Below are 24,189 nucleotides of genomic sequence, written 5' to 3' on the forward strand. Positions count from 1 at the left end.
GTGCCTGATTTACCATGCTTTCAACGGCTTTTAGGACAACAGAGCTGTAAAGGCCTTTATCTTGAAACCATCCCATCTTTTGTCTATGATCTCTACAGCCCTTGTCATTTTTGCTTGTTCCTTTGATCTCTTCTTCTCTTTTCTTTATCCTGCTCTCTAGCCTCATTCCAGTCGTCTCTCTTTTTTTTCACCTTTTATTATCCATTCCCCCAATCCGCCTTAATGCACCCTTACACCAAATCTTCCATTCCTTTTGCTTCTTCGTTTCTTGTTTTGTATGCAAGCCCCGAGGGAGAGATATGGGTGAAAAGCACTCTCTCTGCACCACTGTCACAAAAGACTGGTGAGTCATCGCCACTTATGTTCCTGTCTCCCTCCTCCCACAAAAAAACACACATAAACAGGAAAAACACTGAAACTACTCCTGTACCTGCCGTCACCTACTTACAGGAAGCCTCGCAAAGACACACAAATCAATGAGTGCCAGTAAATGACACACGCGCGCAAACACAACACGCACAATCACAATTTAGAGACACGAGACCACGGGCACGCATGCATTCGACAGCTTTCCAATAACGACCCTGAAATTAAAACCCAAGTCACATCATTTAGCAGATAATTGTGGAAAATGGTGTTCATTCATGTGCACTGCCTATCATATCCAATAGGATTCCGTGGAGGTTTTTATGGTTGAAAAGCCTGCCAATAGAGAAGTTAACCACAGGAGAGGAGAGCTCAATGAAGAGATGCTCAAGCAAGAGATGCTTCTGGATTTTTGAGAGACACGATGAACGAGGAAAAAATAAACAAAAGAGAGACAGAAATTCCCTGAAAAAGTAATGAGGTCCCATTTGTCCCCTGAGCTGAAAAATAAATGCTCTTCCTCCCTCTGCTGGAAGAACAAATCCATTACATTTAACTTATACTTCTGTTGCACAAGATGGCAGACTACAGTATATGTATATAGCCTATATGTAGGTACATGTTAATATATAGACCAGGTAAAACATGGATATGTTGATTTATTCACTTGTTTCTTTAATTTAATTGATGTATTATCTCATTTAATCGTTTTGTATATTAATCTTGTAAAACTGAGATCCCTTCCAAACACTCCTTTACATCTATCTGTCTATCTATCCATCTATCTGTCTGTCTGTCTATCTATCTATCTGTCTGTCTGTCTATCTGTCTGTCTATCTATCTATCTATCTATCTGTCTATCTATCTGTCTGTCTATCTATCTATCTGTCTGTCTGTCCATCTATCTATCGGGAGCGTGCCTATGTTCCCACATTTCCTTTTTCATAAATTTGTATCAGATTTTTTCCCCCTTTCTCCCAATTTGGTAGCCAATTACACCCAACCTGTTATCCAGTAGCAATGGACTACAGATGGAATGTGGCTTTTAGCTAAATCTGGTGCACCCAAACATTTAATGTAAGTGCACATTGTCCTTTTAAATAAACAAACTAAACAAAAAAAATCGTGTTGGAGGATAGGGCTTAAATTGAAGGGAAATGTAGGAACACAAGATCTAATTTTGAAAATGTCCTAGAAATGTGGGAACATAGGGCTTAATTTTCAGTGAAAATAAAATTCTTAGAAATGTGGGAACATAGGGCTGACCCCGAATTAAAAGTGTGACAATTTGCCAATTTACTAAATAGCCTGCTAAGTTGAGGTCTTCATCCTTGTTTGTTTCTCTTTACATCCCTTATCAAAGACAGACACAATGTCTGTTAAGTATCATTAAAGAAATAAAAAGAAGAAGAGACTCTGCAGTTTAGAAGCTTGAAATGTGAAATTGTCAAAGAATGTCTGCCTAGTTGACCTTATCGTCTGTCAGCAGACTAAATCAACTAGTCATTTCAGTTTGAAATCAGTCAATGACAAAAAAAAAGAAGGCCTAATCTGCATAACAGAAAAGGTAACAGATGACTTAGAATGATTCATGAATCTAAACATTGAAGGGACAAAACAAACCCATTTTGTTATTATGCTTTTGTTATTATCCTTCCCTTGGGGCTGAATAGAAGATATGCTTTAAACATTGTGGTTTTTGTGGTCTGTTGGAGCAGTCTTTAAGGAACTTATTTTGCATTCAGTGTTGGTGATTTCACAGACTTTCCTATGTCAAAGCAGACCACAGCACAGAGGAACCAGAGCCCTCACCTGATTACTCTTTACAGAGACCTGCTTGTGAGCTATTCAGACACATGAAATATTGAAGGCCTGGAGTTTCCGTTTCACACACAGAGAGGGAGGGAAGGGAGACAGCGGAGCGACAAGCCGAGAGGAGAACATACAGGTGTGCTGCAGAAAAGAAAGAAACCGTAGGAAAAGGAAAGAAACAGGGGGGAAAGGGAAAGAAACGGTGGGGTTGAGAGGCAGTAAGACATCAGGCACCCTGGGAGGGAGACACATGAGCAGGGATGGAGGAAGAGAGGGAGGAACAAGGAGAGATCACCCAAAGGTAAGGCAAGGGGAGTGTGAATGTTTGTGACTAATCAGGTGCTCGTTTGTAACAGTAGAGGCTGCGTCTGTGTAATCCCTTGAAGATTGATTGGCTGATAACCTTCTGGTCAGGCGGTTAGGAGGGCATGTTTTTATTTCCCTTTCTCAAACCTCAGTGGGACGACTCCTATCCAGGCTGAAACAACAACTCTGATCTGCAGAGAAGAGAGCAGTGAGACCCAAAACCTCAAAGCACCAGAGGAAGAAGACATCCAGGCGGACAGTGGAGCCTGTAGCAGAGAGGTAGAGCCCTGTGTGGGCAGGTTGTGCAGAAACTGTTTCTCACTATTTCTAATCTAAAATGTGGATGTACAGTCATCAGAGTGAAATAAATGAAAAGTAGCATAATAAGTGATGATGAATACGTATTTTGTTCTTTGTATTTTGTTAATGTTAAAGGTTGAAGAGGGTCAATGTAACACAGCCGCAGAGATCTTACCCCAGGAGCCTCAGACAAACACAAGCACACAGGATGATAATGACTGCCTCCCATTGTGCCCCCTGCCATCAGAGGACGAGCTGACCCCCACTTCAGTGTCATCCCATACCTCCAACACACAGAGTTAGTCACACACATCCGCATACACACTAGCTTCTAATATACAGTATTACTAGAAAATGCTCATATGAAGACTTTTTAAAAAAAAAATTTACACCATACATTGTATAAAAAGATGGACAGCATGACATATACCCAAAAGTGAAACAAAAGACATTTGAAGTTCTCCTGACTGGTTACAAGTCATAAAACACATCTCCCCCATGTTAACAGAAGGGATATAGGTCCGACTAGAAAATGAAACAACAAGTCAAATAAATGTTTCTCAACCACGGTTAATGTCTCTAAAGTTAGTTCTAGCTAATTTATGTCCAAGTGTTTATTTATAAGTTTCGTTTAAATAAGTAATTTGATGCAATAACATTGGCTAAAGCGCCACGATTGACATGTCTGTTGACAAATGCAGCTCCTGAAGCGCTCTGTGCACCTGATTAGCAGAGTAAAGGAGGATCGGAGAGAGGAAGCACAGCAAACAACGACACAAGAGTCATTGAATTTTCCATAACTGCAAGAGTCTAAAGCTGCGTAAAGGGCGGGAGCTTCTGGATGCATGTAACGCCACTAGCGCAAAATGTCAGCTCCCTTTAGGGGGTTGTTTATGCTTTCTTTTGTACAACAGGAGGTGCAGATGCTCCATCCATCTTTTTATAAAGTCAGTGGTTAACACTCAATACTTTGTTATGCTTAAGTGTTGGTGTCTTCACAGATCGACCGTCTGAGCCTTGCTGGTATTGCCTGAGGTCTCTTGACTCTGAGTATCATCCTGAAACTCCAAAACAGGTTTCAACATTTATGACCAAACATAAATTCACTTGGATTTTGGATTATCTGGATTATTGGATGTGGTTTAATTGATTTTATATGTCAGAAAATCTCATTTCTGGCACAAGTTCTGGCTCTTTTTCCCTTCTCGAAGCTTTTTCTTAAAAGAATGATTGTAAATCTTGTCACAATACTACTCTTCTTTTCATATTATCATATCACAGGAAACTTTACAATAAGAACAGTTTTATTGCTTTTTAATGTCAATTCAAAAGTCAAATAATTTTCCAAACCAGGCTCTGCTAATCATTAAGATGTTGATTTAAATTAAGAAGCTGAAACGCAGCATTGTTCATGAAGTTAGTGTCTGGGGAATGGCTCATGGTTCAGGGATTTATGGGCTCTTTGTTGACGAAGAATCACATTTTAAAGTTGCTGTTCACTTTTATTATAGGGCGGATCATAATTTGAGGTAATGCCCCTCTCCCCTGTTTCTGTGTTGCAGGAAGACACAGATGCTATGTCAACACTGCCCTCTAGTGGCCAGAAAGTGAACTACCAAACAGATCCTAGACCTCACTTTGGTGTAGCTTGGTCCTCCCACTCCACGTGTCGCCCTCTGTGGGGCAGCGAGGGGCCGTGCTGGGGGCAGAGAAACCAGGAGATGCCTGATCAGACACACACCTGCCCACACTGTCATCTGGGGTTGCCTGCTGACACACTGCGCTGGCATGAGGTTGGCACAGACGCTTGTAAACACCCACAGACATTAATAGACCCTTAAGCCCACAGTTTCCAATAAACATGCCACAGCACATGTGTTTACTGAAGAGCCTCTTACTGTTGTTTTCTGTCTTTGTGTTCAGGCAAAGTGTCTGCTGTTTGAGGGACTGAGGAACACAAAGAAATAACGAGCGGAGAAAAATGTCTATCTTAAAGAATAATGGTGCAATATCTATTACTGCTAGATATCTGTCTGTTTACACAAGCCATGTTTATTCTCTATTGAATTTGAGTTAATGTGATGATTCTGGTACAATCTGATATTTTTAATGATGTGTTCATTCAAATAAACTGCATGTCTACAAAACAGTCTGCCTTTTTATTTTGCTTAACGTCTTCTGAATATTAAGACTGCAGGTGTCTCTTGGCACTAAAAATAAGTATAGAAAGGAATATATGAACACGTATTTTTCAAGCTTTGTTTCCCCATAAATGAGATTCAGAAAGGCTGTTTTTTTTATCCAGCATTTGGCATTTTTCTTTGTTTTTCCTTTGTCTTTAAGGTTTGTGTTTTGTCATAGACAAAAAGAGGATGTTGTCTCGGTGATGTACTTATTGAAGAGGCGTTTTGAAGCACAACGATGGTAGCCCCCAAATTGTAAACGCTATCTCTTCTTCTCTTTTTGGTCAATCTATCCACAAGCAAAGAGGTGGAGCTGAGGCGGGTAAATGGCAACACTGCGGGCACCTGTCAGTCAACTCAGCCAGGGCTCTAATTTAGTATAGGCTACTCTTTATGGGGTGCCAATTGTAAAAACGTTGTTATATAGGCAATATAGTTTAGATATATTTTCAATATTTAGTTAATATCCTTCACATTTAGCTCGTTTTACACATAAATAATTGCAAAGTTTAAGTGTTGAAGAAATATTTAATAATACATCTAAATGTAAAATCTAAATGTTATATCTAAATCTAAATGTTAAATCTAAATGTTAACTCTAAATCTAAATGTTAAATCTAAATCTAAATGTTAAATGTTAAATGTTAAATCTAAATGTTAAATCTAAATCTATATCTAAATGTGTCGCCAAGTGTAAAGCTACATTTTTAGAAAATATGCAAATCATGTAATTCCACGCCCCTTGAATTAGCGAGCTAAATGTGAAGGATATTAACTAAATATTGAAAATATATATAACAACGTTTTTACAATCAGCACCCCATAACTCTTAGCTTTAATATGATCACAATGGATGCGTTATGAAAATAATTCAACCCCTGTACAGTTTTCACTAATAAAGAAATGACTATAGACCAAAACTGTTTTTGTACCATGCTGTAAACATGTTTATTCCTGCTGTTGAAATAAGCATTTTAGAATGGGCTCTAAAGGGGATTTTTTGTTTTTTTTTGGAGCCAGCCTCAAGTGGACACTCAAGAAACTGTATTTTTGGGGGGATTTCTGCATTGGTTATATTTTTAACACTGGAGGTTGCCCCTTAGTTTTGGCCTGAGATGGGGCTCCACCAGTCTATACAGCATGACCTGTGCTGATGGGGAGGGAAGAGGAACATTTCAACATAAAAATTGATCAGGCCTCTTAAACTCATTATAAAGGGTGTTAGATAAGAAATGCTTACCACTTGTTTATATGTGTCAGTGAATGTTTGTGTTTGAATGTCTGGTAACAGTTTGCATTGGATTTGAATGGATGGAGTATTTTGTTTGGAATAGAACAGAACTGGGTGCTTGTGATGTCACAATAGGGTCCAATAGAACATACTGAGGAAGGATCCTTCTCTGTATTCATTTACTTTTCTACTGCTGGACTGCATGCAGCTTCAGGTAATCACTCGGCCTCTTTCTGAGACATATTTCCTCCACAACCTTTCATGAAAAATCAAATTGAATTATATAAAACCCTCTTAATAACAAACTCCTAACCATCCTCTCCTCAGATTAAGCCAGAGATACTTGGATTAAACAAGCCAATATGGATGAGAGCTTTGAAACAATGCAAACTACCAGTGAAGAGAAGCCAGGAGGAGACATCTGCAACCTGAGAGATAAAGGTCAAAGAGATAGCTCAGAGAGGGCAGGTGGTTGGGGGTCACTTCCTGATGTGTGCCTCCGCCATGTCTTCAGGTGTCTCTCCGATGAAGATCGTGTGAGTGCAGACCTGGTTAGTCGTCACTGGCACCAAGTCATGCACTCTCCATCTCTCTGGCGCTTCCGCTTCTTCCACTTCAGCGGCCGTCTATCCAAATACACCCAGTCTGAGTACTGCTCTGCTGTTGCCTACGCCCGCAGTCTAGGAGTCTATCTGGAGTCACTTGAGGTGTGTCTGTGTCCCCCGCGCAAGTCCTCGATAGCCCGGCGGTTGGAGCAGACTCTCACCGGGCTGTTGTCCGAGCTTACAAGGTAAAGGAGTGTGTCTGGCCCACCCAATCATAATCTACATTCTAAACAATTCAGCCCTGCCTTAGACTTTAACTGACATGCCAACAAACTGAACTCTCCTTGGCTTCCACAGTGTAAAGGCCCCGCTCCGGTCACTTTCCATTGTAAAGATGGAGTTGGAACGGACCCCCTGGACAGCAAGCCTCAGGAGCTCCATAGTGCACAGTCTGATTGAGTTCCTCCAAACAGGAGGCTCAAAGCTCACCTCTGTTTGTCTGAATGGGATGCGAAACTCCCTTCCCCATGTGAGTTTAACACCGTTAGTAAAATAATGTGTAAGCAGATATGTCAAAGGGGCTTCACAACAGGGCCACGTATAATGTCACTGATAAATCAAACCTCCCTCAGGGGTGGGCTAGCACTAGAGGTGTTTCTATGTGTGAATAAATAAATCTTTAACACTGAATTCTCAAGTGTGCAGAATCATCAGTGTCACTGAGCAGTTTTCTGCAGTCTCCCTGTTGGTGACTGTTAGTATGTATTTTCATGGATTAATTCATCTTGATAATTTTGTGGACATCTCTTTAAATTGTGTCAACCATCTTCGGGTAATTCTACTTTTGGGTCTGTGAAGCTGTAACCTTATATGGAGAAACATGTCAATTGTAGTAGATCTATGTTTGGATAGGAGCCAACCATATGTCGCCAACAACTGTTTGCTAGACCAAGAGTCTACATCTGTTACGTATACAAATCAGTGTCATGTCATCTTTATTGTTTTATAGTGATGTACCCAAATGGAAAGGAATTTGTGGGCTGTACCTTCTAGCAGAATATAAGCCACACTGTGTGATGAAGACTTGGCCATTTTGCCATTTTGCCCATGATGGCCACTTTGCCAATGATTGTCAATGATTGTGAGATCTTGTTCAGCATGGGTCAGCGATGGTCTGCACTTTGTCAGCCATGTGTGTTGTGTTTCTGTGTTGTCTGACCATGGCTGAATAAATCCACAGTCTGTTTCACGATTTCATCATTGTTCATCTACTACAGAAATAACCCCCACCTAAGAGTGACTGACAATACTATTTCCAGCTCATTCATATAGTATTAGATTATTGAAAGAAACTATCAAGATGCATAACCCCTATGGCGGAAAAATGTATGATGATCACTTAGTGCCTAGATTTGTTGACCCAAAATAAACAGTTGGAATTAAAATGATTCTCCTGCGGGTGCAATGCAAAGTAATGTTATAATAACTTTGAGGAGTACAGTGATGCCTTGGCTGAGCCAAATCAAACAATTAATGTAATTTCCATGCCTTATAAGTAATGCCTTACAAGTCAGTGTAGCTACATGGTTGGGTTGCCGGGACCTTTAGGGCCATGTGGTAGGTTAGGTGACAGATCAACAGTGCATAATTGGGAAAGAGGGGTTTACTCACTGAGTGCTAATTTTCTATCAGGGCACATTTATCTTGTGTTTATTTCTAATTCTTTCTCAATCAATTTGATGCATGTGAAAAGATTAGAAAACAAAAATCAGATTTCTGATTCCTAAAAGTAAACTGGCTCTGGCTCGGGGGGTTGAGAGTGGGTTATCCACATATTGGAGTTCAGGCTTCTCATTTCCACATTTTAATGTTTCCATGTATTTCAAGCATTTGTAGTGTTCAGAAGATTAGAAGTGTTTTATAAATAAACAGTCCTTTTTCCTCTTAAACTAGGGTCTGGAGGTGTTGTCTGCACTGGCACTTTCTCAGACGCGTTTGACCCCCAGGTGCTACATCTCGTCTTTGGATTTGAGGGGATTCTTCTCAGGCTCATTAGCCAATGTCCATCTGAACCCCCGTGTGCCCTGCATCCTGTGTCAACTGCCAGGCCTCACTTACCTGACCCTTAGTTACTCCTGGCTGTCAGACGAGCTGCTAACGGCCCTCCAGTACAGAGGACAGCAAGAACAGGGTAGACATGGGAACCCCTTGCAAAGTCTCTCGCTGCACTGCAGTTTGCATGAGCCCCATCAACAGGTAGGCAAGAAATTAAAAAAAATGATTTACCAATTGGGCAGCCATTGGGCCAGTTGATTATCCCCAATAAATAATGCTTACACTGACAGCAGAAGTGTGATTTCACTGAAGAAACCATTGACCATGTTCACAAGGTGGTCATTTTCTGGTCAGAATTCTCAGTGTGGAAAGCTGAACTAATATAATAATGTCATACTGTTGTTTGACAGGTTGCAAGGAAGGAGTCATTTTTATGCTTTTATCAACAACTGTTTGGGCAATGATAGTGAATACTGGGCATTGGGCTAACAATCCTAACTATCTAAAAAAAATAAAAGAAAGAAGTGACAGTGATAGAAGTGATAGTAATTTAACAATAAGATAAAAAAAAAAAAAAACTTAATTTTTTAGTTTACTGTTGTGTTATTTTTAACAAAAAAGAAGTCCAATGTCCCTCCAGATGATGGTCAATAAAGCAATGAAATAAGCAAAGTGAGTATAGTTATCAGAAAATAAGAAATGTCAGTTAAGAGGATCAAAGTGTAAGGACAAACACCTGCAGAATCTGTCATTCTCCCATAGCATCTAAGTGAACTGTTCCTCTCACCAATAATGCTTATAGAAGAGTATCCCTTGTGTAAATACACGCTAAAAAAGCAAGAAGCATCAAAAAATGAAAAAAAAAAAAAAATTCAAATGTCTCCCTACCCCCTCTCTCAGGTTTTCATTGTTCATTTCTGTCTCTGCTTCATTCCCTCTCTAAAGCTGGTGTTTGGCAGCTCATGGTCAAATTTGGTCTCAACCTGCCCAGAGCTAAAGGTCAGGATCACAGTGGAGCAAGTCATCGACACTAACAGGCTTGCAAGGATCCTGCTGCCTGAGATTCCCCTGACAGAATTCGACATGACAGGTTCCTACTCCACTGACGAAGACTGGAGCGCCAAGCCTGTCCTCCGTGACCTGCTGCCTCAGTACAGACGCAGTCTGCAGGTCAGGGTGCTAAGCAAGCAGCAGGGCAACCGGGCAGAAAGTGTGGCGAGATGACGGTGTTAAACTGGATTTTGAGTCACTGGCTGATATTTTGAGCTAAAAGTTGGATTCATTTTTAAGTCCAACCAATCACTACAAAGTGTAAAGAGAAATATTGTTCTCGTGATATATTATGATTATCGCTAATGAATACATTTTAATAGACTGATCACAGGCTTGCTTGTGCTGTTGTTGACATTAAATGTTGACATGAAATTAAATTATATAAACCTTGAAAATAGTTTTTTAGGGCAACTGCTGCTACTGCCAAGTTTGAAATAATAATTCATTATTCCATGTCGGGTTTATGACTGGTTCAAATGATATTGGAAACATTAGCCAAAATGTGGGTTTTCATACAGAATGTTGTTACTGCCTTGAACACGTGTAGTTTTTTGTTTTAGGCCTATTATTTGTGTTTTGTAGCTAAAGCAAGTTTCCTGAATATTCTGGAAATCCTTGGTCTATATGTTACAGTTTACAAAATACAAATATAATTGATTTAAATTTGCACATTCAGTCAATGAGAATGTGTTGAAGGTAACCTTGATCTTTCCTGTCCATAGTTTTTGTCCCTTGACCTGAGAAACAGTGAAGAATCACTGGATGAAGAGCTGCTGCACTTGGTCAAAGTGTGTGAACGTCTGGAGCAGCTCAGAGTCTGGGCTTTCTTGGACTTGAGGACCATGGAGAGGCTGCTGCACATGAGACTGACTAAAAGAAGCTTACTCAACAAGATCAAAGTGAGACAAAAAAAATAATCAACACCACCTGAATGACATTAACATTCATATTCTGAGATAACACTGATGTTGATGCTTATGTCTTCAAGGTGAGAATCTACTCCATGGAAGATGAAATTGAAGAGAAGGAGGAACAGCTGGAGCAAATATTGTGTCCCTACCTGGGCCTGCCACCCGAACTGGACCTTTATGTCATGGTCTACCCCTTTGTATGAACACAAAGGCGCTTGTGGACAACCACAAAATAAAAAGAATGCAGCATTAAAATCCTCTGTTTTTTTTGCAAATCAATGAACCACATAAATAATAACTGGACATTATAGGTTTGACTTTGACTCCCTGTGTCGGTGTTTTTCTCAGAGGGGGTGGGGGCTGAGGGTGGGAACATTGACCTAGTTTCATTATAAAGGGTGATTGGGGGAGGCAGTGTGTGTGTGTGTGTGTGTGTGTGTGTGTGTGTATGTGTGTGTTTGCCCTGGCATGAAGGGAGAACTATTTAAGGCAACAAGGATTAAGCTGCAACAGTGATATACCAAACTCCTGATTGTGTGGCACATGACACTGCCTGGGTCCAAACAATGTTTGTTTATTCACTTTATATGATTTAATCTCTAAATTATAGGCATTGCAAATTTTCGATGCAAATGTATCATGATGTCCTACTCATGTAACATTCTTGCCCATAATTTAAACCCTTTTTAAATATAAATACTGTGTATTATAAGTGGTTGATTTAATTGTAGTACATGGAATCCAAATGCAACATGTTGCCATATATATTCATCTTTATATCCATCCATCCATCCATCAACAATCTAGCTCATGAAGTACAAATACAACAGTGTAAAAAATTAAATTAGCAATTCAGGTAAATGTTCAACTCCTTCAAAATGAATGAATGCCAACCTAACTTGGGTTATGTTTGCATTTGCAGCTTATGAGGTCAAATGTGTTGTCACATATTGATAGTGCAAGTACTAGTATCTGATGAGAGCTTTAATTCCATTCTCTTACTGCACTGGTTGATATGGGTGGTAACTGTTGTGGATTGTCACAGCAGCTGACAGTCAGACCACAAATTAGCCTTTGCACAGCTACAAAACATCCTCCTGCATGCTATTGGTCCACAATAGTCATGCCTGGTCACGTGACATGTGTAATGTTATTAAGGAGCGCCCGAGCCAATCGCCTCCTCCATCACCTGACCGCTATTTGAATATTGATGCTCCCTCTGCTGCCACCACATTGGTCCTGCCCTCTGTGTTGTTGATGTTGTGTGACATTGTCTGGCTGAGATCATCCTCACAACACGGAGAGATTTCACCGACAAAATGTCCTCGCTGCTGAAGCCGTTTTCGGTGTGTGAGGGGCCTTGTGAGAGCTCCGGCGTGAGGAGAGGATCAGCGAGCTCTGCCCCGCATCAGCAGTCTTCATCCCGGCGTCTGGCCGCCGCCGCCGCCGCCGCCGCGGGGCTCGGCTCTCTGCCGGCTCACCAGCGGTCGTACGCGGCGAGGAGGAACCTGGCGGCCGCTGCAGTCGGAGGGAGGAAAATCACGCATCCTGGAAAGGCTATCCTTGCAGGTGGATATAGCAACACAACTATGTATCCTGCAGACCACCCCCCTCCGTAGTCTGCTATTGCTTTTTTTTTTTTTTTTTTTGCACATCACAGCCTAATCTCAGTCTGTCGCCCATAAAGGCTATCCATGCAGAACTGGGTCACTGAGCCAGCAGTGATGCTACAGCAGTGCATGATGTAGTTGCATGTTTCCTTTCTATCTTTCTTTATTACTGGCAGTCTATTCATCTCAATGATTCTAGATGTCTGGTAAAATAGGTAATGCAGAGGGGGTGGGGTTGTCTGTGGCCATTAGCTATTAATTCCAGCTCAATACAGGCACTGCTGTGTAATCACATCACTCAGCATTCATTAAAACACAAAGTATAGATCAAGCATCAGCTCCCATCTGGGCTAAATCCATCTTATCTTGACGATTCTGTATAAGCACACTGACTCCTGCAACCAGAACATTCAAGAACAATTCTGCTCAGTGATCTTACTGCCATTTTTTTTCTAACCTGTCCCTCCCTCAGGTGGCATAGCAGGAGGAATCGAGATCTGCATCACCTTCCCAACAGAGTATGTCAAGACCCAGCTGCAGCTAGACGAGAGAGCGAACCCTCCGCGGTACAGAGGGATCGGTAGGTCACTGGGACATGTATGACTGCAGGTTTATGTGCCAAGTCTCCTGCTGGGTCACTCCCTCGACTCTCCCTGACGCTCTCTGTGTGTGTGTCTGTGTGGGCAGGTGACTGTGTGAAGCTGACCGTGCAGGATCACGGCCTCAGAGGGTTGTACCGCGGCCTCAGCTCCCTGCTTTACGGATCAATACCCAAGTCTGCAGTGAGGTGACGATGCATTCAAGATCTACAGCATATACACTTGAACAACGCAAATATTGGTCTTTAATCAGCGTGTAGCCGCAGCATGTGAGAGCCCTTGCGTCCTGCATCCATGTTGCAAAACTGAGGGTCAGGGTTTTAATCTTGAAATGTGATAGTTAACTTCTGTCAAAGCAGTGACACAGCATTTTTTTGGCATCCAATAAGTTAAAGGCAGCCACATTTGTAGGATCTATGATATTGTTGATTATTCTGCAGGTTCATTTCCCAATTTATTGATTCACTGCCTGGTCTTTAAAGCACCAGCACCAATTAAAAACCTGATATGGAAACAACAACAACAAAAAAAGGCAAATTTTGTCCAACAGTGGGAAAGCTAGAGAGTTCACTGAGTTTGGAAGTTTAATTTACTTAAATTTGGAGGGGAAAAAAATCTTATTCATACATTTTAGAAACTGGAACCATCAAATGTTAGCTGCAGTTGCTCTGTTTGATCAGTTGTCGTTTTTTAAACCATTTATCTGACTATTAAAAATGCACTAGTTGCAATGAACAAACTATAACCTGTAGAGGAATCAATACATCACTGTCTCCCTTTTGCTTTTTTCGTCACTATATTCCCTTCTGTCTCCCGCAGGTTCGGCACGTTCGAAATGCTCAGTAACCCGATGCGAGATGCGACGGGCCGGCTGGACAACACGCGGAGCCTTCTGTGTGGTCTCGCAGCCGGCATTACAGAAGCAATCGTGATCGTCTGCCCGATGGAGACGCTGAAGGTCTGTGGACGCCTGTGGTCCAATTCTTCTACTTCTTTCCATGCTCTGAAAGAACAGTGCACTGATCAAATAGTTCCGTCTCTTCCTCCAGGTGAAGCTGATCCACGACCAGTGTTCCCTCAGACCTCGCTACAGAGGATTCTTCCATGGCGTTAGTGAGATCATCAGAGAGCAGGGTAAGAGAGCGGGATGAACCCACATGGTAAGAGAGACTCTATCTTAATCTGTTCGAGCCTCATAATGAACTGTGTTTGAATCGCTCAGGAGTGAGAGGGACGTATCAAGGTCTGACAGCGACTGTGCTCAAACAAGGAACCAATCAGGCCATCCGATTCTACGTGATGAACTTGCTGCGTAATTGGTACAAAGGTGAGGAAACATTTTACGGCAGCACAAAATCCAGTCTTTTTGGTCGACACGTCCACATGTATCGATGCATTTTTCTTCTGTTCTTCCATTTTCCTTGGATCCAATCTCCGGCCTCTTCAGGTGATGACCCCAGAAAAGAAATGCACCCAATCGTCACAGCAATGTTCGGGGCGACTGCAGGAGCTGCCAGTGTCTTTGGAAATACACCTCTGGATGTGGTGAAGACAAGGATGCAGGTAGAAAGCAAAATATGTGAAGGTTTTTTTTTAATTTTTTTTATCACTCTCCTCCTCTGGTCGTCAAATTCAAGACTTCAAGAGTATCTGTTTGTTGCAGGGTTTGGAGGCGTATCGGTACAAAAACACAGTGGACTGTGCCTTCCAGATCTTGAAGCAGGAAGGACCTCAGGCGTAAGTTGACCCTGATCCCTGATCCTGGGTGCCATTTCACTTTGAAGACGGACAAATCATCCTGATCTCTAATTCTGCTTCCCACAGGTTCTACAAAGGAACGGTTCCCAGGCTGGGCAGGGTGTGCCTGGACGTGGCCATAGTTTTCGTCTTATATGAGGAGGTGGTCAAACTGCTGAACAATGTGTGGAAGACCCAATAGACCCCCCCGTGGACAAGGGGGACAGAGATCCAGAGGGATGCACAGACCAGTGCCTCATGCTACGCACAACTGAACACCTCTATTCTACTTCATCTCGGCTCTCTGCATTTCCCTGAGCTTGTGACGACTTCATCTTTACCAGTTTGAATATTACAAATCTGTGATTTAAAGGACCTATTCTGAACAACACGAAGAGAAAAAGGAAGAGCGAATCTGAAAGCCATTTTCCAGATCACGCTTTGGAATCGAGAGTGATGATTCTTAGAAGAAAAAAAGGGAAATGAAGTCCCTTAGTGATGTGTTATTCTTTGCTTCTGACCAAACTTGTAGACTCCACCTCGAGTCTTTTGACCAGAAAAAATAAGAGTGTGTAGAGAAGAACACATATTTATTACCAAAGTTTAGAAACAGACAAGACAACGAGCAAGTTTTAAAGGGATATTCCATATTTCTGGTGTTTCAGCTTTGTATGACTGTTGCTGCCGTGCGTGTTAACACTTAGCATCAAACCATAAATGTGTCTTTTGATCCACTGAATACTTGACGCGATTACGTACGTGACACCGAGCAGAGAAGCGCCTGGAACACCCAAACCGGCTCGCTGCAGCACTCCCAACACGCGCTGGTGTTGTTATCACAGCTTCCTCGACTGTGCTTGTGTGGCCTCATCGAACCACAACATTCAGTGCTTTGCTCGCTGTTTGCTCGATATCGTGCGTTGTGCATTTCATGGCCGCTGCTTACAACAGAGCAGCTGCTTACAGGTGTTTTCATCATGTAGCAGCTGTCCTGTTGCACTCTTGACAAAAAAAAAAAAAAAACTGGTCTGGGGCTGGCTGTTCCTTATCTGCAGATTGCTATAGATACTCCCCCCCTCCCATGATAGATTCATCATTAAGTTGCACTCACATTTAATGGAACAAAAACACACGTAGCACAATCTTCACATGCAGTCTTATGATTAGGAGTTTGTTACGAGAAGTTAGCGAGCAAGTTGTTGCCAGCATCTGATTGCAGTGGTAGTGTAGGTGGTTGAGTTCTCTACAGCAGATTACGAAGGCTTTCCTTGGGAATATTTATTTGAGACCGTCACAGCCTGAAATCTCAAAGTGATTTCACCTCTTCAGAGAATGATTTTTTTCCGACTGTTTAAGCCATATGAATTTAGTGATTCTCTTGTGCTCCTTCCTCCGACATACTCTCCTGAAGTCACTTTAATGTTTGTGTTTTTTTACCTCAAGGTGAACCTGCTTCATCTGTTTTTTTGTTTTTTTTGTACACTAACTGATGAACACGTCATTTATCTTTGATTGCACTGGCTCTTGTCCATTTACAGTGTTTACATGTGTTGGAGGATATTGCAGACAGTAAATTTGTCACACAGGCTCGACTACATTAGTGAGAGCGATTAGGCAAGGCTTGGTTTTGATAGACCTAGTGGCACCACACAGCCTTGCACAGAAGCCTTTTGATCCTCTTTGCCAAACTACTGCGGTAGAATCTCTAACGTAACATCCCTGTTATAGGAGCGAATGGTTTAATACGATTTTAAACTCAGAGCTACAGAGTTTTGTTTAATCTCCATGTCTCGACTGTTTTGTTTTCATCAACTAAAGAGTATTGTTTGTATTGTATTACTGTTTTGCTGCTTTTCATAAACAGGTGAGCGGTATAGCATATCACATCTGTTATCGCCCATCAGATTATAAAAGGTCCTGTTGAGCAGATTGAAGGTCATGTGTGATGGTGATGGTAAATCACTTTTTTTTTTATGAAATCAGTGTGACGTTAGAAGTGATCAGATGTGGAACCCCCCCCCCCCCTCCATGAAAACATGGTTTTAATAAACATGTGAATGGTTACTTACGTCTTCGTAATTCTTCTTCAAATGAGCTCTGTAAACGAGACAGGGACAGATCTGATCTAACATCGGTATGCCATACTGACGTGATTTACATATCCGACTGACGGCACAGATTGAGAAAGATCGTTGGGCAATGAAACACTCTCAACTAACAGTCTCAATTTGAAGACTTTCATACTGAACTGCTCACAAATCGTCTACATCAAGACGTTCAGAGATGGAACAGCTCCTCTTATGTGATGAAAAGTACAACTCTTGCAATTCAGTTTAAGATATTTAATTTGGAAACCTCAGTTTCTGCTGCTTCCTGTTCAAACAAATGTATCTGGAATCATTTATTTATTATCTTTGCTATATGAATAAGAAATGTAATGCTGGCTTTACTACAGCTTTGTGTAGCCTTAAACATAATTCCAACAATTACAAAACACTATTATATATATATGTTTACTATATCAGAATCCGCATTAGTATCAGTACATATGTATCATTATTGGATCAGAACTGAAAAAAGTGTTTTGTGCATCTCTCATGTAAAGGAGTTTGTATTATAATTAGGAGTTTGTATTTATAATTATTGGTGGTCCTTCCTCTTGAAATGTCAGATACTGACATCAGTGCATGCCACATTATTTACTGAACGGCTGATTAGCCCCGAACATAACCTGTAAAGAGCTACAGCTAGTGTTTATCTTTTCCTTAATGCTGATGATATATTCATGTTTGACTAAATCGTAAATTCAAAGACACATTGTTAAAGGACGCTCTGTTGGTCTGTGTACTGAATGCAGGAAGAGACTGAGCAGCTGGCAGTACTGAAGATGAAATGTTCGATGACCTTTGACCGATGAAACACCACAGTAACAAACGGTGTACTTGTACTAAGGTTACATTTCATTAATACAATCATACTAATTGGAAGAGGAATAAATGCCATATAATCAAACTTTTAAACCACTAGCTTCTACATGTAATCATGAGATGCTTTAATGATGTTTTTAATGATTTTATTTTTAAATGCTCTCTGTGTTAAGGCAAATTCCCCTAGAGGCAATAAAGGTTTCATTCATTCATATACAACAATCCACCTGAAATAAAATAAAAATAAGCCACACCCACTGGATAAACAAAGGTTTATGACAACTTTAGATACATTTTTTTATGTAAATATTTATTCATAGTAAATATTCACAAACCCAGTTACATATACGAAACATACTGGTTATTCTAAGAGGACTGGTGGACCTGGTTTTGCCTCAACACGATAAGAACCACAGAGTTCAGAGCGCTTGACATTTGGCTTCACTGAAGAGCTGGAAAAAAAAACCAGCAGGCTGAGGCTTTTGCTGATCGCAGGACAGAGGAGATTAAAGGCTGAAGGAGCAGGGCGAGCAGGGCGAGCACGGACGACACTGACATCACAGAGGAAAGGTATTAGTGCTCCCACCTGTCGCCCCACCAGTGCACCTGTCAGTTACGCTCTACCATTCATCTGGTAAGGCTTTAGGCGAGGACACACATGCTGCTGAGGGAAACAACCTGTGCTGGTTTACTCTTGAGCAGCTGGTTTGATTTCTTTATACATTATTATGTATGCAGAATTTGAAGCTAAATATTTGTTATTGCATACAGTGTCTGCATATTTATAATTGATGACACTAGAATATAGGTTGAAAAGTAAGTGTACACTTTTAGATCAGGGCTTGATGTGTACAAAAATGTACACGAGTAAAACCCTTTTTTAATGTGAAAGCTGCAAACACTGCCTTAAACATTAAAGTGGAGCTTTGACTGGCAAAACTCCCCCCAAAAAAAACCTTTGCTGTCTTACATTGTAAATATTTCCTCATGGGTTTCAAACCTGGAGAGTTCATTTGCATCATGACCAGACTGGGGTTCCTCGAACCAATGTGTACTTGAGACAAACTTGGGGTCAGGTTCAATCCAGTCACCTCTGCTCCAGCTGTCAGGCTTCTCTGCAGTGGTACATTTGAAATCCTTTGCCAAAGTTAGAGTGAGGAGGAGTGAGGTGAGGTTACCTTCTCCATCTAGAAAAAAAAAAACACACAAGGCCAAAGGGTTAGGTGTAACAAAACACTTGGATAACTCCATCTAAGTAAAGATTTTTTTTTTGTTTTGCAGCTAACTCACATTCTAAGACATTTGTCTTTCCCGCCACTGGCCACTCTTTGTCCATCAGGACTCCAGTCCACTGCAAAAACCTAGACACAAGAAAAAAAGAGAATTACAAAAACAACCAAAAACAAATAAATCAACACAAGCACATAAGTCTCCCTTTTCTTTTCCTTCCCTCACCTCATCAGCGTGGCCTGGCAGGTCCATGTTTAACTTTCCGGTCTTGACGTCCCAAACTTTAAGTGTGCTGTCACTGCTGCCGCTAACCAGCAGCCTGCTGTCTGCAGACCACGCCACCTGATACACGGACCCCACATGTCCACGCAGGGACATCAGGTACCTGAGGGTGAGTAGAAAGCAAACAGAGACATCACTACACCAGCCTTATAGCACCGCCACGTGGACACCAGCAGTATTACATACAAGTCTAAATGTAATCTACTCGACAAAACGAGCTTTCACGTTCTGACGTTTCCTTACTTTCCGGTGCGTCCGTCCCAGATTTTAATGGACTTATCGAACGAGGCGGAGGCGAGGAGCCTGGTGTCTGGGGAGAAGAGCACCTCATTGACCAGAGCGCTGTGGCCCGTCATCCTGGCCAGAGGCTTCTTGTCTTCTGCAGGGTTCCACAGGAACAAAGTGAAATCATCCGAGCCGGAAACGAGGCGCTCTGGAGCCTGACCCTGCAGCACGAGAACAGGAGAGAGGTTACTGACATAGGGGATCCTTACAGACTCAAACACTTTAGTACAGAGCACAAAGCTTACTCACCCTGACTTTAGTATATCGCTCCAGAGCTCTCTCCTTCAGCTCGTCCACTACGGGAAAACAAGAGTTTGTGTTCAGTGGAAATAACCTCTAGAAAAACTAGCCAGAAAGACTTCGCCAGAAAGAAAGTTTTTTTGCAGAGTCTGACACGTTCCACCTAAATCTGTATCCAAAAGGTTTCATGATCCTTACATGATCCTGTTAGGTCTTGGGGGTTGATGGTGGCAGTTGCAGGTTCAAACGCTCCAGTTCGCAGGACGTAGTCTGTGCTGAGAGCCAGTGTATTCACCCAGTGGGCGTGTCCCTGCAGAGTCCTGCACTGGACGCCCTTCAGACACAAATAGAAATACACACACATTACATGTTTCTTTGACTCACACAAGTCACCTCTTCTTCGTTCAGTCAATACAAGTTAAACACACTTACGTCTTTAGCTCTCCACACTTTGACCGTCCTGTCCTGTGAAGACGTGTAGAGAAGTCCGTCTCCTCCCCACTTCACACATGTGACTGACTGTGTGTGACCGGTCAGGATCTTCTCACAGCGTCCCAACACCGTGTCCCATATACGTATGGAGCCATCCTTAGAGCTGCTGGCCAAGTGCCGACACTCTGCGTTTCTGAAAGGGAGAGAGGAGCATGTCGAAGAGTGATTAATCTCTTCATCTTATCCCATCTCTCCCCCTATCCCTTTCCAAGCCCGGCGCAGTCTAGGCCTGTGAAGACTGTTTCGTCATGAGCCGGGGATCCGGCCGAAGATTTCTGCCTTTTAATAAGGCAGTTTTTTCTTACCACTGTAACTTTTGCTGCTTTGCTAAAGTGCTCATGATGGATAGGCCGGATCTTTGTAACATAGCAATAAGTAAGGTCTTTTTACCTGCTTTTTGTAATGTTAACAGACAATGAGTAAGGTATTTTACCTGCTTTTTGTAAAATGTCTCGAGATAACACTTGTTATGAGTTGACGCTATACAAATAAAAATGTATTGATTGATTAAATCAGCACAGTAAAGTTGTCACGATAGCAAAAATTTGGCTTCGATACCTATTCTAAGTTTAGTATCAATGATACTGGCTTGACACAAGAAACTATCTGAAAAATGATGTCCACAAGAGCTATATTTACTGCACATTGCACAAGTTTACTTTTTCTTCCAATTTTATTTTATTTTATTAACCATTTTGTACCTTTTGCACAATTTAGAATTTATTACTGTAAATATTATTTATCTTATTTTTACCTCATTTTATTTTATCTTATTTTACCTTATTTTGGTTGTATTGCACCGTGGGACGGAGACAAACGAAATTTCGATTCCACTGTATGTCTGGCATATTTTGAAATTGACAATAAAGTTGACTTTCACTTTGATATTTTTATGGTTTAGGGATATTGATGTGGTTTGAAAATGTCTTTTTGTAAGATATAAATAGTGTCATCTTTTAATAAGAGAAAATATATGCTTTATTTTATTAGTAACTACTTCTTATTTTACAGTTTTGGTCAGGAGTAAAAAATAAAAATTAGGAAATCAGAAGTAAAGTGATGACCACTCACAGATGAAGAGGTTCCCAGCTGAGCCAAGTGATCCACTTGCTGTGTCCTGTCAGAGTCTTACCCATCTGTGTACCCGTCACTGGATCCCACAGACAGATCTACAGAAACAGAACCACATTAATTATTTACAACATACTCATAGGAGTCATCTTAAACCAACGGATCAGAACAATGAGTGCGGATTGGACACTCACCTGGCTGTTCTTGCACCCTGAAGCCAGTTTCTTGCCATCAGGTGACCAGGCAATGGTCAGCACCCAATGTGTGTGTCCTGAAATAAAGCAGAATTCAGCTCAATGGTGTCTCAATGCACTGACCAGTTGTGTATTTATTATCCTGCAAAGTAGAGTACGCTAAACTGTAGAAATGACTTTATACCTCTGGCAGTGTGGTGAGGTGTCTCCGTCATCAAGTCCCAAAAACGCACTGTGGTGTCACCTGAACCGCTGGCCAGATATCTGAAACACAGAAGAACAAATAAAAAAATACTTTTTCTGTCTTTTAGGGGAAGTGTCTTTAGAAGAATTGTTCTGAGTTTCATCCCCTCTGTTGTTTTACCACAAGGATTCTTAAGATAAACCAGAATACAGAAAAGCAGGACAAACAGGAAAATAACCACACAGAACCTGGACATGCGTTGACCGTCCCACCCTCACCACACATACCGTGCAATATTTATTTTATATTCTGCAATATCTTACATTTCATACTGTGCAATATTTATCTTATTCTATATTTCTGCAATAATTTTACATTCCATACTGTGCAATATTTATTTTATATTTCTGCAATAATTTTACATTCCATACTGTGCAATATTTATTTTATATTTCTGCAATATCTATTTATATTCTGTTATGCTACTAACTGTAAATAACTCCTACCATACATTGCCCATCTTACCTGAATGAGAGTTCCTTTTATTATTTTTCTTCTTTTGTTGTTTTTAGCTGTGGATGCTTGTATGTGTGTGCACTTCAAGGTGAAGCCAAATAATTTCTTTGTACAATTGTATAATGACAATAAAGACATTCTATATTCTATTCTATAAAAGACAAGTGGCCGTTCTGCATTTGATTTACTCACTTGCCAGTGGGGCTAAAGGCGGTGGAGATCACCGCCTCTGTGTGTCCCTGAAGTGTGCTGGTACAGCGTGCCACAGCTCGGACCCTGAACACAGCTTGAGGCTGGTACACCACTGGCAGAACCTGTTCTGTCTCAACTCCAAGAGCCTTCACACACAACCCCAGACTGGACACCACCTCTGCCTCTCCACGGACAAAGAATGCAAGTGGAACCGGCTCCTCCTGCAGCAAAGAAAAAGAATTAAATATGAATTGGATTAGTAATGTAGGATTATTAAACTACATCAAATAAAACTGGTAAAAATAGAAACTAGAGCTTGGCTTAACATTAAATTCAACATGTGCAGCCATGTCCCAAATTAAGTCCAACATTTTATAATATCTAATGGTAGCATGGTACCTTCTGTAGCAGAGCATTGCAGACAAGCTGTAGTTTATCTGGAGTGATGTCCAGAGGAACATCAAAGGGGGAACCAAGAACCTCCCCATTCTCGTCCTGAAACTGGATCAACAGCCGCTCCACGTCCTCACTATTCATCTTCTGATCGGTTCAGGTCCAGGTCTAACATAAAGAAATCCTTATGAGTTCGGTAGGGACACCTTAAAATAAATCGTTAATGAAGATGGAGAAAAGGAGTGGTCCCAGGGATGAGCCTTGTGGCACACCCTTCTCGACAGTCAGGTAATTTGATAAGTTTCCGTTAAAGCTAACACACTGGCGTCTGTTATGAAGGTAGGAGTTGAACCAAAGTAGAGTATTTCGAGTTACACCAATAGAATTAAGTGTGTCCAGAAGTAAATAGTGGTCAACGATGTCGAAGGCCTTGGTTAGGTCGAGAAAGACTGCACCAGTGAGTTTGCCGTTTTCAGAGGCAGAAAAAACATCGTTTGTAAAAAGAGCTGTAGATGTTGAGAAGTTAGATCTGAAGCCAGACTGGCATGAAGACAAAATGTTAAAGATGTTAACATAGTGGGATAGTTGATTGAAAATGAGTTTCTCGAAGATTTTAGCTAGAGAATTTATAATTGATATTGAGGATTGAGGAAAGTAATATCATACAGTAAGTAGGGAGAAATCCTGCATGTTTAACTCCCCCGCTTAAGGTTTAGGAGATCTTTGAATGGCTGTTTCACTAAAAGAACAAAATACATTATATCTGAATTGTCATTATCAAGATATGGACATATCATACAAAACTAAAACACGACAGGTAGCGGTTCACTTTTAGCTGCAGGCTGTCAACGTTACTGTATGATGAGAACTACTAAAGCTAACTTCGCTAGCTAGCTGTTAGCAGGGTTTTTGACACCTGCTTACTTTCAACATCGATTGACGAAAAGTAAGATGATTGTCGCTTGTTGGTACAACTGTTTCTATTCCATTTGTTTTGTATTTGACATCGGAAAAGCCCCTACATTTGTCAAAAGCCTTACCTTTACCTTTAGCGATGTGTTAAAGTCCCCCACGTGGAAACAACCGGAGAGCCTTTTAGTGAAAGATGCTCGAAGCTCAAACGGAGTAGTCAAGTCCGGGAACGCTTTCGCGCAATGCATTTCGGGAAGGTGAAAACAGGAAGAGAAAGAACCTGTTAGATGTTATTTATTTATTCCTTCCTTTATAACATAGTATTCCTCTAAAATGTATTATGTTAATGTAAGTACTTTGCTCGAAATATTTAATATTAGTGTCAACTTTAACTTACATTCGTTATTTTAAATATTAAATACATGACAGGTCTGTGGGTCCGTGAAAGTATTCTGTTAATAGTTTATAATTTAAACTCTCTTCCGCTATATATGCAATATTTTTTGTTTGCATATAAGCTGTTTTACTTTTCCAAATGTATCAGTCATATTTTAGATAAATAC

General features: G+C 41.1%; 4 protein-coding genes across 4 annotated transcripts; 3 read left to right on the forward strand and 1 right to left on the reverse strand.

The window, feature by feature from the left end:
* Positions 1-2,288: 2,288 nt before the first annotated feature.
* On the forward strand, positions 2,289-4,921 carry LOC132987914 (uncharacterized). The gene is made up of 6 exons (XM_061054907.1): positions 2,289-2,479; positions 2,637-2,763; positions 2,920-3,082; positions 3,786-3,859; positions 4,347-4,577; positions 4,708-4,921. Exons 1-6 carry the CDS (start codon positions 2,439-2,441, stop codon positions 4,750-4,752), a joined length of 681 nt encoding a protein of 226 aa, XP_060910890.1. The 5' UTR covers positions 2,289-2,438; the 3' UTR covers positions 4,753-4,921.
* A 1,639-nt stretch (positions 4,922-6,560) lies between these two features.
* LOC132988732 (F-box only protein 39-like) lies at positions 6,561-10,965 on the forward strand. The gene is made up of 6 exons (XM_061056306.1): positions 6,561-6,988; positions 7,101-7,272; positions 8,697-8,999; positions 9,744-9,968; positions 10,574-10,750; positions 10,840-10,965. The coding sequence occupies exons 1-6, from the start codon at positions 6,561-6,563 to the stop codon at positions 10,963-10,965; spliced, it is 1,431 nt and encodes a 476-aa protein (XP_060912289.1).
* Positions 10,966-11,900: 935 nt separating this feature from the next.
* Positions 11,901-15,438, forward strand: slc25a1a (solute carrier family 25 member 1a). Its single transcript, XM_061054902.1, has 9 exons — positions 11,901-12,331; positions 12,845-12,952; positions 13,060-13,159; positions 13,791-13,929; positions 14,021-14,105; positions 14,194-14,298; positions 14,419-14,534; positions 14,635-14,708; positions 14,796-15,438. Exons 1-9 carry the CDS (start codon positions 12,082-12,084, stop codon positions 14,908-14,910), a joined length of 1,092 nt encoding a protein of 363 aa, XP_060910885.1. The 5' UTR covers positions 11,901-12,081; the 3' UTR covers positions 14,911-15,438.
* Positions 15,439-17,787: 2,349 nt separating this feature from the next.
* On the reverse strand, positions 17,788-23,865 carry nle1 (notchless homolog 1 (Drosophila)). Its single transcript, XM_061054903.1, has 13 exons — positions 23,761-23,865; positions 22,721-22,882; positions 22,322-22,542; positions 21,614-21,693; positions 21,430-21,506; positions 21,236-21,333; positions 20,105-20,297; positions 19,871-20,006; positions 19,682-19,728; positions 19,391-19,593; positions 19,091-19,250; positions 18,926-18,996; positions 17,788-18,822 (listed from the first exon to the last, which is right to left on the reverse strand). Exons 2-13 carry the CDS (start codon positions 22,856-22,858, stop codon positions 18,810-18,812), a joined length of 1,437 nt encoding a protein of 478 aa, XP_060910886.1. The 5' UTR covers positions 22,859-22,882; positions 23,761-23,865; the 3' UTR covers positions 17,788-18,809.
* Between the last annotated feature and the right edge of the window lie 324 nt (positions 23,866-24,189).

This window comes from Labrus mixtus, chromosome 14, assembly GCF_963584025.1.
Source record: "Labrus mixtus chromosome 14, fLabMix1.1, whole genome shotgun sequence".
NCBI lineage: Eukaryota > Metazoa > Chordata > Actinopteri > Labriformes > Labridae > Labrus > Labrus mixtus.

What these genes read in the sequence shown, in the direction of transcription:
- LOC132988732 (XM_061056306.1), top strand. Translation starts at nt 6,561, where the DNA reads ATGGATGAGAGCTTTGAAACAATGCAAACTACCAGTGAAGAGAAGCCA. An exon ending in CTGTTGTCCGAGCTTACAAG is followed by an intron (nt 6,989 to 7,100) that starts GTAAAGGAGTGT and finishes TGGCTTCCACAG; the next exon opens with TGTAAAGGCCCCGCTCCGGT. An exon ending in GCTTACTCAACAAGATCAAA is followed by an intron (nt 10,751 to 10,839) that starts GTGAGACAAAAA and finishes TATGTCTTCAAG; the next exon opens with GTGAGAATCTACTCCATGGA.
- slc25a1a (XM_061054902.1), top strand. Translation starts at nt 12,082, where the DNA reads ATGTCCTCGCTGCTGAAGCCGTTTTCGGTGTGTGAGGGGCCTTGTGAG. An exon ending in TGGAAAGGCTATCCTTGCAG is followed by an intron (nt 12,332 to 12,844) that starts GTGGATATAGCA and finishes TCCCTCCCTCAG; the next exon opens with GTGGCATAGCAGGAGGAATC. An exon ending in TGGTGAAGACAAGGATGCAG is followed by an intron (nt 14,535 to 14,634) that starts GTAGAAAGCAAA and finishes TGTTTGTTGCAG; the next exon opens with GGTTTGGAGGCGTATCGGTA.
- LOC132987914 (XM_061054907.1), top strand. Translation starts at nt 2,439, where the DNA reads ATGGAGGAAGAGAGGGAGGAACAAGGAGAGATCACCCAAAG. An exon ending in CCATACCTCCAACACACAGA is followed by an intron (nt 3,083 to 3,785) that starts GTTAGTCACACA and finishes GTGTCTTCACAG; the next exon opens with ATCGACCGTCTGAGCCTTGC. An exon ending in ACACACTGCGCTGGCATGAG is followed by an intron (nt 4,578 to 4,707) that starts GTTGGCACAGAC and finishes CTTTGTGTTCAG; the next exon opens with GCAAAGTGTCTGCTGTTTGA.
- nle1 (XM_061054903.1), bottom strand. Translation starts at nt 22,858, where the DNA reads ATGAATAGTGAGGACGTGGAGCGGCTGTTGATCCAGTTTCAGGACGAG. An exon ending in ACCTCACCACACTGCCAGAG is followed by an intron (nt 21,507 to 21,613) that starts GTATAAAGTCAT and finishes GCTTTATTTCAG; the next exon opens with GACACACACATTGGGTGCTG. An exon ending in TGCCAGGCCACGCTGATGAG is followed by an intron (nt 18,997 to 19,090) that starts GTGAGGGAAGGA and finishes TCTTGTGTCTAG; the next exon opens with GTTTTTGCAGTGGACTGGAG.